This window comes from Chrysemys picta, chromosome 21 (assembly GCF_011386835.1).
Source record: "Chrysemys picta bellii isolate R12L10 chromosome 21, ASM1138683v2, whole genome shotgun sequence".
Classification (NCBI taxonomy): Eukaryota; Metazoa; Chordata; order Testudines; family Emydidae; genus Chrysemys; species Chrysemys picta.
The window spans coordinates 4,683,756-4,702,119 of record NC_088811.1 but is presented as its reverse complement, the minus strand read 5'-3'; the positions used below and the strand labels follow the sequence as shown (position 1 = coordinate 4,702,119).

At 45.5% G+C, this 18,364-nt stretch overlaps 1 protein-coding gene across 1 annotated transcript in view; it reads right to left on the bottom strand.

The window, feature by feature from the left end:
- Positions 1-10,016, bottom strand: part of TTC34 (tetratricopeptide repeat domain 34) — a 46,535-nt gene extending 36,519 nt beyond the window's left edge. Inside the window, exons 1-3 of the mRNA XM_008167200.4 lie at positions 9,897-10,016; positions 5,817-7,483; positions 4,056-4,281 (exon numbers count right to left, since the gene is read on the bottom strand). Of these exons, the coding sequence (XP_008165422.3) occupies positions 4,056-4,281; positions 5,817-7,483; positions 9,897-10,016 (2,013 nt within the window). The remainder of the gene's footprint in view (positions 1-4,055; positions 4,282-5,816; positions 7,484-9,896) is intronic.
- Between the last annotated feature and the right edge of the window lie 8,348 nt (positions 10,017-18,364).

Sequence of the window (18,364 nt, the reverse complement as noted above, 5' to 3'; positions counted from 1 at the left end):
AACAGAGCAGGTAATCATCAAGTGATCCATCCCCTGTCGCCCATTCCCAGCTTCTGGCAAACAGAGCTGATGGACACCATCCCTGCCCATCCTGGCTAATAGCCATTGGTGGCCCCATCCTCTGTGAATTTATCGTGTTCTTTTTTGAACCCTGTTATAGTCTTGGCCTTCACAACATCCTCTGGCAAGGAGTTCCACAGGTTGACTGTGCATTGTGTGAAAAAAATACTTCCTTTTCTTTGTTTTAAACCTGCTGCCTATTAATTTGGTGGCCCCTAGTTCTTGTGTTATGAGAAGGAGTAAATAACACTTCCTTATTTACTTTCTCCACACCAGTCATGATTTAACAGATCTCTATCATACCTCCCTTAGTCGTCTTTTTTCCAAGCTGAAAGGTCCCAGTCTTTTTAATCTCTCTCTGTGAGCACTACTCTCTCTTGCTCTGGATGGGCCATGAAACATGGAAACAGCAGACATTTTGAAATAAAGGCAGAAAAAATGTTATCCAAAATTCCAAGCTTTGGAGCAGATTTGATTTGAATTTGGGGAGAAAGCTTGGGCTGGTTCTTATTAGAAATGGCAAAGAAAAGAGAAAAGAATTGTGAAAAATTTCATAACATTCAAAGAGAGCTGAACTGTACCATAATGGCCCCCAAAGAGATTCAGTCTGGTGGAGAGACTGGGGGAAGAATTACTTATCTGGGCCACAAAAGCAAAAATCAAGGAGTTGATGAAAAGTCATCAAAGAACCACCCCTGGTTAGTTCTTTTTACAGCCGAACTGACAACTAGGTAACTGTGTAGGTCCAATTATCACAACAGAGGGACTCTTCCCTCTCATGTCCCCTTTGGTGCTGAAGGCCACTGTGCTGCTATCTTTTGGATGATAACACATAAACCGATCATTAAAGATCCCATTTACAGTAGTCACAGGAAGAACAATGTTCTGGCTAAATTCCAACTCAGAAAAATCACATTCGGCTATGGTAAGTTCTCTGTGCACTTTCAGCCAGGTACTGTACTGACTGTTCAAAAAGTGGCTGTGCTCTGTTACACTTCGCCACAGGGGAATGCATTTTAGTGGTGGCTGACATGAACTTCATTTCATTCGCAAAGGGCTTTGGGATGGAAGGTTGCTGGGTAAAGGTCAGGTTATCTTTATTACCTCCTTTTAGAAAGCGTGCTTTCCATTGCACCAGAAAGGCAAGTCCACCACTTGGATAGGCATTTTTTCATATAAAACATGGTACAAATAGAATAAAGAGGCATTGAAGTCAAAATGAACGTAGTGATTTCAGATGCTCCCTTCCCCCCCACCCCTTAGGTACCAATTCTGATGAGAAAAAGCTGACACTAGGCTCCATTCTTCACTGCCATATGCATGCAGCTGGGCATGTGAAAAGCAGATGTCAAATCTCACCACTTGAGGATTGCACCTACCCTATACACTTCTGCAGTGATTGATACTTGCTGCAAAACAAGTGCAGGCGGAGTAGTGCAGGTATGTGAGCTGCCACATTATGGGGCAGGTGGCAGTGAGGGAAATCTGCTGCTGTCTTTCAGACACTGATCTTCAGGATTTTCTCAGTGTTCCTGATGGCTATCAAAGCTTGCAAGACTTGGAAAATTGTGGAAAGGGAAAAAAAACCTTCCACAAGAAATTTTATGCCATCAGTTTCAGAGTTCAAGTGTGATTCCATCATGGAATATGCCCCTTTGGGTAACATGTCCCGGCCAAAGAGTTAAAGCAATGGATTTTCAACCACTGTTTTTTGTGCACATCCAAAAGGAAAAAAAAAATTGTGACTCCAAATAACAAGTACATTAAAAAGTTTGTTCAAAGTCAGACTTTCCAAGGACTATATGTGAACTCCGATGAGTGGTATCATTCACTCAGAGCTCTCACATTCTCAGCACATAGCACAGACGTTTTATACTCCACAGGGAAAAAATAACACATTTGGTTTGGTGGAATACTTTTCTCCTTCTCATCTGGAGGATTTATTACATAGTTTAAAAATACAACAGTGTCCTCTGCTGGCAAACTCCGGTCATTTAACTGTTTAATCTTGGCAGTTATATCTGCTTAGCAGAAATAAAAATTCTTGAATCCCTTCCAATTTAACAAGCAATCTCCTTATGCCCACAAGCATTTGTCTCTTTTATCCAAGGACCCCAAAACACTTCTGCTAGTGATAATAGATTAAGCTGAATATTTTTCTTAGTCTATTTATATTTTAGTGGCACCTGCAATATGCTAGGCTCAGCCTAGATCTGCAGGAAGACACACTTTCTGACCAGGGAGCTCCCATTCCAAAGTAGGCAAGTCTTATTAATTATTATCACATTTGGATCAAATGAAATGCGGAAGTTAAAGAACTTGTTCAAGTTCATGCAGCAAGTTTGTGTCCATGAATCCCAGGTGTCCTGACTCCAAGAGCTTTGCTGTAGCTGCTAGATTCAGTGCCACTGCTAACTCTGTGTATCAGATCATGGTCACTGATTTCCTCCTCCATACGTATATGGGCCACTGATGCTCTCCCCCTGGGATGCCATACATTGTTAGGAAGTTACAATGAGTGGATGCGGTTTTACTGTGGCAAAATACTTCTTCCTAGAGTTTCCAAACTTGGTTTCAGTGGGAACTGTGTGTATGCAATGAACATGATAACCAGTCTGCAGGTGCTGAGAGGAAGATTCTCAATATCAACTTACCTTGGAACTTGGGTGCTCTTTAAGACAAGCTGTTACCTAAAACCAGACAGGGGAAGGGATCTCTGGTTCTCTTAGTAAGTACCAACCAGGGTCAGAGCTAGAAATGGAGTTCATTGTACCCCAGTCACTCGCCTTCCTGGTAGCTTTTCACCTGATGGGTCAAGTATTAGGTTTCCTAGGTGGGGTTGGTGAGAGAATTAGATATTCTCAGATTTCAGGTGAACGTAGGATTTAAACTGCATTTCTCAATCAAGGATTTCCACCTGTGAGTAGAGTGAATCCACAGAGACTTGGTGGCAGACAGTAATTTTTTACCCATACACTAGGGAATACATTTCATAAGATCACTGCTTTATTTGCAGGGCCATAAACACAGACATGTTCTCTGCTTTCGAGAGACATGAATCCGCTAGCCTGTGAGATCCTAAAATAAGGCAGCAGTTTGCAGATCTTCTTGCTGCCTCATGTAGGCACCGGGAAAGAGTCACAGAGACCCATTAGCAAGACTAGGTAGCTGCAGAAGAAAGGCAATAGCCTATTTCCTTCCCTTTTAAGGGAAAATTACCAATCCCATCAATGATATTACCACCACGGCAGCACATTCAATCATGCTCTATCTAGTTAAAAGGCTCTGATGAAAGGTGTCATTAAATGCAATGTGATGAATGGGCTGCATTTGGTTGCGTCCTTGTACAGCCTGTGTTACAATCCAAGAGCTTCCCCTTCCAAGCCTGAGTTTGGATCATAAAAGTTCTGTTAGTGGCTGGGATACTTAAATCTAATTTTAGCTCTGAACTTCACCATGTCGCCAACCCTGAGTCTGCTGCTATGGAGTCTTGCTGCACACCAGAGATTTTAATTTAAGATGTGAGATGCACTTGACCAGGATTGTATTATTTTTGGTCACAATAAGGATGTTATCCCACATGTGCATGGCACTATTTGTGCCAAAGGCTCCACACTGCTGGGTGAAGGGATATGTAAGTAGGTCCACTGTAACTATCCACAGGGAAGTGACAAAGCCCTGGGAATTCATCTGAAACTTTGCACTCCCCAGAATGAGAGCGGGTTGACAAGTTTTGAATTTGAAAATCTCCAGCAAGAAAAGGGACTCATTTTTCACGAAAATGGTCATGAAAGATGAACCCGTTTTCCAAGCAGCTCACCCCAGAACTTTGCCAATATCTCAGATCACGACGCACCAATTGTTCATTTCTCACAAACACCACTCAGTGCGTACATACGGCATCCCTAACATCAGCCAACGAGAACTGTGGACTCCCCAGACATTTCACCCACAGGACTTTGTCTCGCCCGTGTTGCAAGCCAGATGTTTTTTACCTGAGTCCCATCATACAAGAAGCCTTTCTTCAGCTGCAGCAGCGCCAGCCTTGCTAGGATGGGAGACCTCTGGGGATTCCTAGAGAGGGCTACCAAGAGGCTTCTGTGAGCTTCTTCCACCCGATCCAGCTGGTACAGGGCATCGGCACACAAGATCTGAGATGTTTCATCAGAAGGGTCCAGCTCCATCAAGAGAGAAGCCAGCTGGTGAACCCCGAAGGCGTCCCTGCATAAACAAAGGAAGAACTGATGGTAGTTCTGGTGAAGCTTCTCTATCGGTCAGACAGTGCTGCTGGCTCTGGATGAGCCCCGTACTAAAATGGCGGCCAAACTTCACTGCAGCAACGGAGAACTTCCTGTCGCTTAAACATTTGAGCCACATTGTAAACATTTCATCAAATGCCTATTTATAAACGAGCTTATAAGTACAGGTAAAAGCATGGCTCCAAAAGAAGGTACAGGTCCATGATGGGGACTCCTAGACACTATTCGATACAAATAATAAAAATAGTAGGTATAGAAAATCATGTATTATCTCAGTTGAAGAACTCTCTCCCGCTAAAAATTGCTATAAAACACTAACACATGTACATGGGAACAGCCTTGTTAGACAGGCTCCTGCTTTAAGAACACTGGAGTGGGACTTAGGAGATCTGGGTTTTAGTCCAGGCTCTGCCATTGGGTGACTACGTGGAAGTCATTGCCTTTCTGTGCCTCAGTTTCCCAATTTGTAAAATGGCGATAATGACACTGACCTGCTTTGTAAAGGGCTTTGAGATCTACCGAAGCAAAATGCTATATAGACTTAGCTATTATTAATAAGAGACCTCTCTAAAGTATCCCCGATTGTATAGGCCAAACTGTGTGTCAGAGTGAGGTACTCCATTTGCCACCAAATTTTTAACCCATTTCTTTTCCAGTCTTTAGAGCTGGTCAGAAAATAGTTGAGTATTTTCCAGGAAGAATATAGAAAGAAATGAAAAAAATAGTGGTTTTGAAAATGTTTTACAGCAATTTTCTGTTTCTTTGGCTGAAAAACTGAAAACTGGACACAAATGTTTTTGGTTTTCAATTCATCTTTGAAAAAGTCGACAATTTATAAAGAAATAAAATTTTTCACAACCCCTTCCGCTCCCCCCCTACCACCCTCCCCGCAAAAAGCCATTTTTCATTAAAAAAATCAACTGAAAAATACAACCAGCTCAACTAATCTTATTTATAGCACTCTCCCTGGGAGAAAGTGGAGCAGAAGCTTAAATGGATTTAGACGCCTTAACTCTGCTTTGATTTGTTTTTCCCCTTAAGTGTTACAGTCATTAATTTAGCATTGGCCAACGGTACCAGACTGCCAGCCCTGGATAGGAACTTACTCTTTTATCCTCAAACCAGGTGCAGCACAGATAGCAGAAAATCAAGCCTCCCCTGCAGTCATTCACCCCTGATCTGCTAGGACCTCTTTTAGAACGCATAGGGGAGTTGTCTTCATGGCCCATTCAGTGCTTGAACTCTGCTGAGACTTCCAGTGAGGGGGCCTATTAGCACCAAAAATGACTGTTTTGGTGATGTGGATATCTACTTCATGAGAAACCAGAGTGAGATCCCTCCATCTCATTTCATCAAGGACACTGAGCATCCCTTAGATATTAATGGCTTTTGCCCACTACCAGTTTAGGCTGGGTTCCCACCAACCGGTGGCCTAGACATGAAAGGGTCTGTATCCCATTCCCATCCACCTGAACAATCAACCTGCCCAAGCCATACCCTTCTTTTGTCAGGAATCCATTCAGTCCTGCTCCTTTCTTTTGCCTGAAGGCTGAGCTGCCTTTTGGAGATGGCTTTTTCTGGAGTATCTTCTGCCCTTCTTCCTGGAGCACCTTCAGGAGCAGCCCTCTTTGGTTCCAGGGCACATAGGACTTGACAGTGAGGATGGTTTCGTCTAATCTCAGTCGACAGGCAGTGATATAATCCAGGGCCGTGAGGTAAGGACTGCCACCCAAAATCCGGATAAGTCCCCGCCCGCACAGGGCTTTCACACAACTGTTGGGGTGTGGGGAGTCATGCTCGATGACCTTCTGGAAGTCCGGCAGGGCTTGCTGACAGTCATTGGCGTGGAGGTAACAAAACCCTCGCAGGACCAGGAGGCTGTTGTAATAAGTATTCTGGTCAGACTCCAAGAGGTGGCTGCAGATCTTCAGAGCGCTGTTGACGTGCCTGCTCAGCAGCTGGCAATCTGCCAGCCGGACACTCAGCTCACGCCTGGACCCTGGGGCGATCTGAATGAGGAACTGGAGAGTGTGGATGACTGGGGAAAGTAGTTCTGTGCCAGCATCATCTCGGAGCTCAGGCCGAGTACGCACAGCTTCCCTGTAGGCCGCAAACTCTACATCCAGGACAGCTCTGGCCTGTTCTTTAATGCTCTCAGTGTCGCAAGATGAGAAAAGCTCATCAAAGTGCTGCTTCGCTTGGCCAGGGCTTATCTTGAAGGCGTCTATCAAGTCCTGCATCATCTCCCGTGTCCGCCCACCCAAGGAGAAGTAAGCAGCGGCCCGGCCTAGGAGGACACCCAAAGCTCTCTCATCTCCGAGCTTGTTACCAGCAGATAAGGCCTCCATAGCCTTGCTGTAAACTGCCACACACTCCTCGAATTTATGTTTCTCATAGAGGTACGAGGCCTGTGCCCGGCATACCTGGATGCCATTCGGTGCCACGGCAACGAGGAAGTCATAACAGTCACCCAACTGGCCATCCAAGGCCCTGCTATTTGGGCCCGTCTCCCGGTGCACTGAGAGGTAATCAGAGAAGGTCTGGATCACCAGTGGCAGGTGTTCCCTCTGCCTGCTGCGTACATATGCCACCGTCTCAGCCTGGTGTGTCACGAAAGCTTGGATATAGTCCACAACTCCGTTCCCAGATTGCGTCCCCGACAGCACCCAGGCCAAAGCCCTCGTCAGCAGCAGCTCCACTGAGTATTTGGGATGAGTGCTGAGCAGGGCATTGCACCGGCTTACCACCTCTTCATAGCGCCCCTGCCTGAGCATGGCCTCCAGCTTGAATACGGAGGAAGCCAAGTTGTTGGGGCTTAGGGTGGATAGGAAGACTGCAGCTATTCCCACGTTGAGTGACACAATGGCCAAGTTGTTGCAGTGTATCCTGGGAATCTGACTTCTGCCTGTGCACCACGTCTCCAGGGTAGCTATCACTTTCTCCCAGGGCCCCTTCCCAAGGGACTTTACTTTCTGCACTGCCAGGAGTGCACTGCAGCTGAATGCAGCCATGTAGAAAGCCGTGGCTAGCGGCAGCTCATCCATAGCTAGGTGCTGGTCCCCTTCCTTGCAGAGCCGCGTAGCAAGCTCCTGCGCTGACATTCTGAACACAGAGGCATTTACATCTTCAGCAAGTGTCGTTTCACACGCAGCCCTGTTGGGTGCCTGTAGAACAGAAATTAGAGCAGTTAAACCTAGGCACATTGCTCGTGGGTATCCATTGTTTTCTCTAAGCCATCAAATTGACAGACACAAACAAGGGCCTCAGATGTTTTGAAGGTCACAGAGTCGTAAAAAGAGCAAAAAATTTGGTCACTGAAAAGTATGCACGTATAACCAAAAAACGGTCCCTCCCCCAAGAGCTCAAGATCTAAGGATATGATGGTAGACCTTGGGTGGATACAAGAATCAGGGGGAGCGCAGAATATGCTACCCAGACCTGCATGTGGAACAGAGAGGAGAAATTCGCCCTCAATATTTAATGCTGAATTTTGTTGTTAAATTCCATTTGACAACATATATGAAATATTTTCAGTGTCAAATATTGGAGAGGAAGAATTTAAACATACTTGTGTAATAAACAAACCTACCATTACTCTGCTGCTGTCTTCCAACCATCTCCCTTCCCCATCAAGCACATCTTTCTCTATCCTCCAAACCAGAGAGGGCCATTCCCTCCCTTCCCCCAACCATGCTTTTGGACCCGTTGTATTAATTTAGATCAGTGTTTCCCAAACTTGGGACGCCGCTTGTGTAGGGAAAGCCCCTGGTGGGCCGGGCTGGTTTGTTTACCTCCCGCGTCCGCAGGTCCGGCCTATCGTGGCTCCCACTGGCCGCGGTTCGCCGCTCCAGGCCAATGGGAGCTGCTGGAAGCAGCGGCCAGTACGTCCCTCGGCCCATGCCGCTTTCAGCAGCTCCCATTGGTCTGGAGCAGTGAACCGCGGCCACTGGGAGCTGCGATCAGCTGGACCTGCAGATGTGGCAGGTAAACAAACCGGCCCGGCCCAGCCCGCCAGGGGCTTTCCCTGAACAAGCGGCGTCCCAAGTTTGGGAAACACTGATTTAGATGGAACATATGGGCCCAAAGAGTCAAAGGTGTTAACATAATCCAGTCACTGTCCAACATTAAACAGTTTTAAATGAAGTTTGAGGTTCGGTATGCAGAGACCTCAGCTTGGTAAACCCAGCAGTACAAATCATTTAACCCTTTTATTAAAGATACAGAAAGCAAGGGAAAATAGTTAAAGCATTGGAAAGGTAAAGTATTAAGTAAGGCTTTCATTTTTAACAACATCGCATGTTCCCTTTCCCTTTTGCTGCAGAGAGTTTTTCGAAGGAGCCACCCTCCCCTTGTTTGACAGTCTATCAGATGGTATCAAAGATGGCAATCATAGGGGAAAAGAGAAGAAGTTAGCTGAGATGGGATGGAGCGGCTGTTATTGCTGCTGTTGTGAAGGTCCAATCCCGTTTCATAAGAAGATAAAACAAGACAAATGCTCACAAGAGTGGAAAGAAAAGAACAGCAAAGCTGGAAAATGCAGCTTCTGGCTTTGGTGTTGACCCACACTGCAGGAAAACCAGGCCCAGCACATAGTCTTATCAGCCACTCCGAGACCTGGCGAACAGCACCATGCCCACAGAGCAAGCCTTCGGGACATCAGTCTCATATCTCACCCCAGAGACCGCAATCTGCCCCAATGCCACATCAGAGAACTAGTTCGGGTCTAATTTCTGAATCCCCAGCTCTCAATAAAGTCATCATCCCTTATTGGCTTCCGTGAGAACAGAGGGTACACAGCACCTTTCACCTGACCAGCAAGCGCAAGGTCTATAGCCAGCTTTGGGCCCACAGAAGATACCATTTGGGGCCCTGTACTTGGTGCCTTTTATAACTTGTTTATCCAAAACATTTGCTGCATTCTCCACACTGAATGTTTACAGTTTTTTTTTAAAAAGAGGAAATAAAGTGGATGCTCAGAATGCCAGTCTTTTCATTTTGTGTGCGTGCAGCGCCTAGCACAATGAGGGTTAATTTCCAAATGCCCTTCCCTGATTCAGGAGTTTGCTCTGTCCGACTCTGCTCTGATCTGTGCTCCTCCCATCCCTTTGTCTGACCCCCTCCCTCCTCACCCCACCTGCACCATCAGACTGCCTCTGACAGCTGGACACTGGGAAAGAAACAATCCCCCCCCCCTGCTTTGCCTGCTGTTTGCCATTCCTCAGACATTGTTGCTTTTCTGGGCACTGGGGGAAAGCGGGGAAAGGGAGGAAGCAATTTCCAGCCTGTCTTTGTTTCTGAAGCTGGGGGGGGAGGTGGGGTTGGATGTGTGTGTGTGTGTGGGGGGGCAGACTATTGGCACAAGTAGCCAAGTCTGTGTGAATTCTACCTAGCTTTGGGATTGGAGGGGATGGGGGTCTCACATTCTCTCCTCCCACTATGAAAAGGTGGGAATCTACAAAGGTTAGATAGGGACCAAACCCAGAGCGGCTCACTCCCCAGCCAATGGGACAGAAGAGCAGAGGAAACAAAGGGGAGGGGGTTGGGGGAGAAGGGCACAAGCAGGGCCTGGGAACTCACGTCTGAACACGCTCGCTGCGGTGGAGGTGCAGGGTGATCTCGGAGATCCCTTGCGGCTGCACTCAGGAGAAGTGGCTGCCGCTGGGAGAGATGGGGTGAGAACTGGCTGGCTCGGTTCATCCTGCCACATGCCCTGTTACCCAGGAGACGGTAAACACTAACACAGGCTTCTGTTCCCGCAGGCAGGGGATGGCTGCACAGTGCAGGCACACAGTCCATGGCTGGAGCACTGGGGGGCTTGAAGCCTGAACTGCCAGATCTATCTATCTATCTATCTATCTATCTATCTATCTATCTATCTATCTATCTATCTATCTATCTATCCCCATACACCTCCTCTATCTAGCTATCTATCTAATGACCCTTGCGGTCCCTTCTATCCCTATGATTCTATCTCTCTGTCCTACTAGTCTCATGCAGTGTAGTTGTAGCCGGGGTCGGTCCCAGGATATTACAGAGATAAGGTGGATGAGGTAATATTGTTTATTGGACCAGCTTCTGTTGGTGAGAGACCAGTTTTTACCTCACCCACCTGGTCTCAGCTAGACATTGCTGTAGGGCTGAGGTAGCTACGACCTAGCTGCAGTTCCCCCCAAAGGAGGTGCTTCGCTGTCATGGCAGAGGCTTGTCATTGTCTCCCTTCTGCTCCCCATGTGGAGTCGGGTGAGACAGTGATGAAGTGGTGCCCAAAGTCATTCACCAGGGCTTTGCTGAGCTCCCTGACATGGCAGCTCGCAATGTTGTGGAGGAGGAAGCGTCGGGCCACAATACAGCACCTTTCTGCTGAATATCGCAAGGCGCTCTGTAAATGTGGGTCATTCAAATCCCACAGGGAGTTGGCTTCTTAACTTTCTTGGGCTCCTATGAAGATGCCAGCCTCTGTCATTATTCAGGAAAAATGCCCATTGCAATCAGTGGTGGAGTCTGGCCCATGAAAAATGGAGAGGGAACTTCAAGATTTGGTCTAGGATGAACGAAAAAAATTAAGTTTTTTAAAAATACGGTTTTGTTTTAAATGTAACAGTTTGGTCTGACCCAGCATGGTCGTTCTTAGGTTCTTGTGTTCATTCCCTGGTGGATTAGACTGCAAACACAATGTGCAATATGTGGATGGACAGCCAGGAAGGGAACCTGACACGTAAATAGAAAATGAAACTGACCACTCTATTTTCACTGTCCAAAATAGTGAAATGTGGAAAGGGAGCAAACAGATTCAATAGTGCAGAATGGCTTTTTGACATTATTAGTCACCAGTAAGGTATATTTTTCAGGATGAGGCTCGCCTGACAGTGCTCCTTTAAACCAGGACTGATTCTGAAGTCCAGCGTTTCCTTGATCTGTATTCTTTGACATTCAGAGGGGAAAAAATTCCCTGTGATTAATATAGAATTTTTTGACAGTTTATGAAGAGATTGCCCATTACTTGGCTTTGATTACTTTCATTTTAATTACCCTAATGAGCCATCAAGAAATAATTTAGTACTGCTGTCACATCAGGCCATAGGTGATATTGCTAGGAAAGACCGGAAGGCATAAAAAGGAACAGTTCTGCAATAGAAATCACATTAGCAAGGGCCGAGTTGATCAAACACATGGGCCTCATCCCTCCTCCACTGTGGTTCGAGCTCAGCTTGTGGGAATGAACACAATGAGGCTGGTGCTCTCGATGGGTTGTAGTCCATGTTTCAAAAATCATTACCCATAATTTGACTTCACTGTGTAAGGGAGTGAAATTTCATATCACTGGTCTGGGCATCGCTTCCAGGGACATCTTGTTCCGTGGATACAAAGCTCACGAAGAAAGACAATGTCGTCCATTCATTTAAAAAAATAATAATAATCTTAGCACCAGATGAGATGAGGATTCCCTGTGCTTAGTGCTGTACATGCACATAACAAGAGACAGTTTAACAATTTAAGTGGACAAGACTGGAAAAAGGTCGGAGGGAATAATAGAGACACCGAGAGGTGAAGCAACTTGCCCAGCATCATGATATACAGAGTCAAGAGCCGAAATAGACCTCAGGTTTCCTCGTTCCCAGGCCTGTGTCCAAGACACTGGATCACGCTGCTTCTCCCATATGGTAAAGAATTACTGTGATGCAAATGCTCAAACCAACACAGAGAAAGAGCAAGAAGAGTGTTTTCCCAAACACTAGTTAAATATTAAATACTTTACAATAACGTCTCCTGTTGTTGTAGCCGGGTGATTAATTTTTAAAGGGGGCTGGAGCGGCTAGGAAGTGCAGATGGCATGTTAGCTGGGGTGCCCTTGCAACAAGTGCAGTTCAGCAGCATGTGGATGGAATTACTTTCCTCCGAAAAGATACGGGCTGGGTGCTAATAAGAACTGATGATGATGATTGTTGTATTTGTTTCTGGAGTGTCTGCAATACTGGACAAAGCTGGGGGCTACATATAATAGGACCCTGCCTAGGGAGGTTACAAGCCAAAGGCACAACAGAAGCATTATAGGAGAAACAATAGAACTCCATCGTGCATAGTTTAGACAGTATAATAAATCCACGTGCTGCAGACATGGATGGGAGTGGGGATAAAACCCCATGATCTTTGGGACCAGAAATATGGGCCTCTACTACTTCAGCTGTCACTGGTTGTAGGGCTTTTTTCCTTTCTAGAGGATGTGGCCACTAGAAGGTAACAGTGACAAAGTCATCGTTATACCGACGAGGTGGCTCTTCAGACGTTTTTTGAAGCTTCGGTGGAGGTTGGCAGGAGTACGGAGAGGCACTAAATACATGCACAGAAGTGAGAGGGGGATGGACAGAGAGAGCGAGGGGATGTACTTCGGGGACTTAGTCCTTAGCCCATTGAAAACAAGGGAAAGAATCCCACTGACTTTAAGGGATTCTGAAAACACTTCAGTGTCAAGTTAGGGGTGAACTAGACCCTCAGAACCTGAACACGGCTTCCTGTGTGTGTGTTCAGCATTAGTCGTACAAAACCATATAGTATGTCCCCTACGTATTTGCAAGAAAGATGAAGAGTGTATGCTGAGGAATGGACTGAGGAGGAAAGACTGAAGAACTTCAATACATATGATTTAGCTAAAGTGTGAATTAGGGTAGCTTGACAATTGCATCTATGTGACATGAAGAGTGCAAAGTCCAAGGCAAGAGAGGAGTTCCTTGCTTGGTGCAAGAGGCTGTAACCTAGGAGCAACGAGCTACATTTAGAAAAAGAAAACACCCCCAAAATGACTTGTGACTTGTCAGAGTGAGATTATCAAGTGTGTTGCTTAGAGTCAAGGGGCCAAATCTTGCTCTCATCTACACCTCTGTGAGGGTTGAGGACAATGGAGTGACTCTGGTGTCAGGGAGAGAAGGAGTTGGCCTGTATTGAATAATAGATGCCAGGTGACTGCGTGCTCATGAGACTGAAGTCAATGGGCTCTGCTGGATGTCATCAGCTTTGAAGCCACATGATGAAATTTCATCCGCAAGTGTGTTCAGTTCCGTGCTCACTGCCTACCCTGAGAAGTAGATTGTGGGGAACTTGGATGTAAAATTGAGCTAAGGAACTCCTTTCTTGTCAAGGAAATCTGCACCCTGAACATCTTCTCCATGCCCCCTTCCTAGTGCTGTTAGAGCAGGAGACTAGGAGTGAAATCAAAATGTTCTGTTGGGAAAATCAAAACTCAACGTTTCATTTCAGCACAAAACCAAAGGTTGAAATATCAGAAGTTCCTTGTCTTGATCAGCTCTTCTTTTTTCTTCTACCGACTTGTTGGTTGCTGTTGGGAAAGCTGCTTTACCCCTGTGCGCCGAGTTATGCGTCAGAACAACAGGGGCAACAATACATCCCTGGGGCATGTAAAAGTGACCCAATCAGTGTTTGTGAAGTGCTTTGAGATCCTTGGCTGAAAGCTGTTACAGAAAGGAGAAGTCTTATTTCATGACTCAACCCCAATTTCTCTGCAATGTTTTAAAACGTTTTGTGCTGTTTACACTTCAATAAAGCCCTGTAGGAGTGGTCTTTACTGGATGACTTGTCCCATTCAAAGTGCTCTGCTCCCACCGCCTGTTTTTGCCTTGTCAGCTGATCCAAGCACTCCTGTTCCTTATGTATATTTAATCACAAATGAGTCAGTACATGAAACAAAATTGATATATATCTATAGCTATATATAGATGGGTGGGGGAGAAGGAAAGCAGAAACCCTTTACTATTTCCCTGTGCAACTGCCCCGTAACCCATGACTTTAGCCCAATTACAATTACAATGCATATGATCCAAGCAAAGGATGAAAGGATGTACTGGTGAAGAGCATTTGAACAAGATTACAAGAAAGTTATGGTCACTCTGTTCAAGAGAAGTACCCCTTTTATTAATATTATGGAGATTAAACAACAACAGCACAAGCCCCCAAGGGTCACCCCAAAGGCTTTGCTGGTGCAGTTATTGTTTGGGATGGAGCTATGGGACACAACGATGCAGCAGCATAAATTAATTAGCTCCCTGCCTCCCGGTGCTAAAGGGGGTGAAGCAGAGCTCCCAACCAGCCAGTGAGGAAGCCCTTCTCATCCAAGCTGGGTAAAGGGTGGGGTTTGATCTTGGAAAAAGGCCCCTGGTTTGGTCCCAGAGTCTCCATAGATTCTGATAACAACTGCTGAGTGACCCTTATGCTAATCTGCCAAATATTCAGCGACCACATTCAACTGCATCAAAGGGCAACATTTTAGTTCCTGGGTGTCCCCTGGCAAGGCTTAGCAGTAATCAGTGATCATCTTTAACCACCTTGCATTCCAGGAGCAAAGCAATTGTCCCGACTAAGAAGAAAAAAATGAGCACCTAATTCTTTGAGCCGCCCTTGCCTCCGTGGAATGGACCATTCCATTAACCCTCTATTCAGCCAGTGGTCAGTTTTTCATCTCTTTATAGTTTTTGTAAAACATGATCCAGAGTGTGGAAGTCTGGGTCGTCCCGCGGTGTGATATGACTTGCCTGATTCTTCGGGAGAAGCATAAAGTGCATTGCAGATGGATTGGCACCTCCCCAGTCATCGCTCCCCACTCCTTTCTTCCTCCCAATCCCCGCTGCTCTAAAATCTACGTGTGTAGAAATTCCTGTTTGAAATCTCATGATCTGGCCTGTTCCAGTGGCATTTCCCATCCAGTTCTGCAGAAGTGAGAAATTCTGGGCCAGTCTCGCTCCCACTGACTGAGAAATAGGCAGATATTCAGGAACTTTTATGAACTGAACCTCAGAGCCTTGTACCTGACATTTATCTACCTAGCTTGGGCCTGATTTTCAGAATTGCTGAGCACCTACAACTCCAGCGGCAATCGATGGAGAGGAAGGTTTTGCCCTGTGGTTCAGGCACTGTGCTTGGGCTTGGAAGATCTGGGTTTAACTCCTGGATCTGCCACAGGCTGCTTGTGTGGCCTTGAGAAAGGCAGTTAATCTCTCTGTGCCTCCATTCCCCCATCTGCAAAATGGGGAGAATTATCTTTCATATCTACCATCCTTTGCCTGTCTTGTTTATTCAGTTTGTAAGCTCTCTGGGACACACTCATATGTGTGTGTGCTGTGTGTGTGTGTACACACACGCACATAAGGGGGCCCTAAGTTCAGGTGTGGCTTCTGGACATTATTATTGTCAACATAAATAATGCTCATGTTTACAACCCCAAACTGGGTACTCAACTCCTCTGAAAATTAGTCACTCACTCATCTGAGCATTGCAAGACTAGAGAGTGAGGAACTGGTGTTAATCAACCTATTTTACTCCTTACATTTCAATATTGAACTGCCAAACATTTTCCCCTCATTCTTTCCCTGCGCTGCAACTTTATAACCAAAAGGAATAGAAAAGCAGGTGACTGTGAGGGGTAACTGATTTGGTTACACTATGTTCCCAACTTATATTGGTTTGAACTAAGTTTATCAATCAGGCATGGAAACATTAATCACCCCGAAAAAATAACACACAGCGAAATGACTTTTCAAAATGTCGTTGGTATAATTATCATCTTGCCCATTACATTAAATGCCACCATTTATAACTGTAATGTTTAAGTATGCAAACAGTAATTAACTTGGTAATGAACTGAGGACCCCTGTGCCTCTCCTCCCTCAGCTAATTTGCATGTTAATTATCATTAGCGACTGGGGAAACAAGTTATAAACAGCTTAATTAGCAGCTTAATCATTTTTACAAGAAAATGCGCCACACTTTGATACATGAGCAAGAGTTAGATTAATGAAGTCAGATGAGAATGTTTTTCCAGCGTCGTTCCCGGGCACAGCACTGTGCTTAGAACTGGGAGACCTGGATTACCCACAGACACACACACATGCATCTCAGGGGTTCAGGCTTCATTTCACAAGCAGGGATTGTGTAGGTAGAGGGCTTTCTCCGCATCGAAGGAGGAACTGGCCTACTTCTCCATGTTGGAAAACAAACAGTCCATTTGCAACCATAAATAGGCCATGGTGGCGTTTGGTGCTTTGTGATGACAGGCCATAGAGCCATGAGACTTTGGGTCTTAGTGATAGTTGTCTGTTAACTGTGTTGTTGCCAGTCCTTTTTCCTGTCATTTGATTGGCAGACTGCAGTCAGCTGCCTGGTCCAGTCAGCATCATGTTAGCTACATTGGGTGTGCCTGTGTAGTCCACACCCACTCAATGTGGAGCTCTGTCCCCCTCTCCTGATGGATGGGCCATATGTGGAGATTGATGAGCCTGTTACAGCCTTGGCTAATGCAGTTGCATGTAGTAGCTCAGGCTGTCGAGGTCTGTGCGTTTAGACCCAGAGGTCCTAGGTGCCCCACACACAGCGATAGCTTCCCATTGGGGTACTGAACTCGATCCCCCTAAGGACTTTTACTGTACGTACATATGGCAGCACAGTAGATCAACGCATTCTCAATGGCTATAGCCTGGCATATTTCACAGCACAGCCAATGCCAGGGTTGCACATGGAAAACCCTGATCAATCCAACAGCTTAGCTCAGGGGTCGGCAACCTTTCAGTCTTCATTTATTCACTCTAAGTTAAGGTTTCGCGTGCCAGTCATACATTTTAACGTTTTTAGAAGGACTCTTTCTATAAGTCTATAATATATAACTAAACTATTGTTGTATGTAAAGTAAATAAGATTTTTAAACTGTTTAAGAAGCTTCATTTAAAATTAAATTAAAATGCAGAGCCCCCCGGACCGGTGGCCAGGACCCGGGCTATGTGAATGCCACTGAAAATCAGCTTGTGTGCTGCCTTTGGCACACGTGCCATAGATTGCCTACCCCTGGCTTCGCTGATACATTCTGCCTTGATTTGCTGGTGCTTGCTATATATCAGCACAGGGGATGTATAGGTCTTCTTCTGAATGTGCACTCAGCAGCTGGGCAGATGTGTTCTTCCCTGTGTGTCAGTGCTGAGGCAATGCCCAAGAGGGCAGGTACTTACCCACTCGGGAGTGCCACCTTTGGGATAAGACATAAACACTGAAATGTGGGCCAAGATTTTCCAAAATAATTTCCCGCCCTTCAAAGGGGCCAGATTTTCAGAAAGTGCTGAGCACTCACGCTGTGCAAATCAGGGCCTTTTGCAGTCTCTTGAGTTGGGCACCTAGCAATCAAAGGTTTCCAATTCACTAGTCTCTTCTGAAAATGGTGGCCACTAATGCCTCCTTGTGGATCATATCCAGGGGGGGTTTAGGGACCAAATAAAAGCCAGAAGGCAAATGTCACAAAGTGGCTAGTTAGACTCTTTAATAACAAAGAAAATTTGTTTATTTGATGGAAAGTTTTGAGGCTTTTTTCCTCCCTGAAAGCGATTGATTACGAAAGAGGCAGCGTTGGGATTGTTATTCAGAAACTTCTGATTTCTGCTTCTTTCTCTGCCACTAACGTGCTGTGTGGCCTAGGACTAGTCAGATAGGTCTCCGCCTCAGTTTCCTTATCTGAAAAAAGAGACAGGCAATTAGATCTGCTTGTGGAAGGTATTTTCTGTGAACATTTTTGAAAGAAATATACCAACAACTTGCATTTTTTGAAAATTATATTTGCTGACATTTTCTAGTGTTTCAATGAAAAGTTGCAAACCAAACTCTTTTGATTTTCAGGGTTTTTTTCTCTCCTTCCTCCTCAAAAAAGGGAAATTTTAGAAAGAAACAAGTATTTTCTGCACAAATTTTTGTTTAAAAAAAGAGGTAATTTTTCATCGCTCTCACACAAAAAGTTCAATGAAAAAATTTCAATCCGCTCTAGTTGCTGTTATTATTCTTATCATTACAATGGGGATGGATTTAATACGAAGGAGAAATAATTAGCCCAGTTTGGTCACATTGCTAGTGCCACGTGCCCCCATTTAGTCTAGACTAAGGTGGGGGTTACCTGGCATTGCTTTTTCTGTGCATATGTGATGAGGTGTCTACCTCACACAGGTGAACAAAAGGATAACAGGCAAGTAAGAGCCCGATTATCCCACCTGTCTGCACCTGCAGGT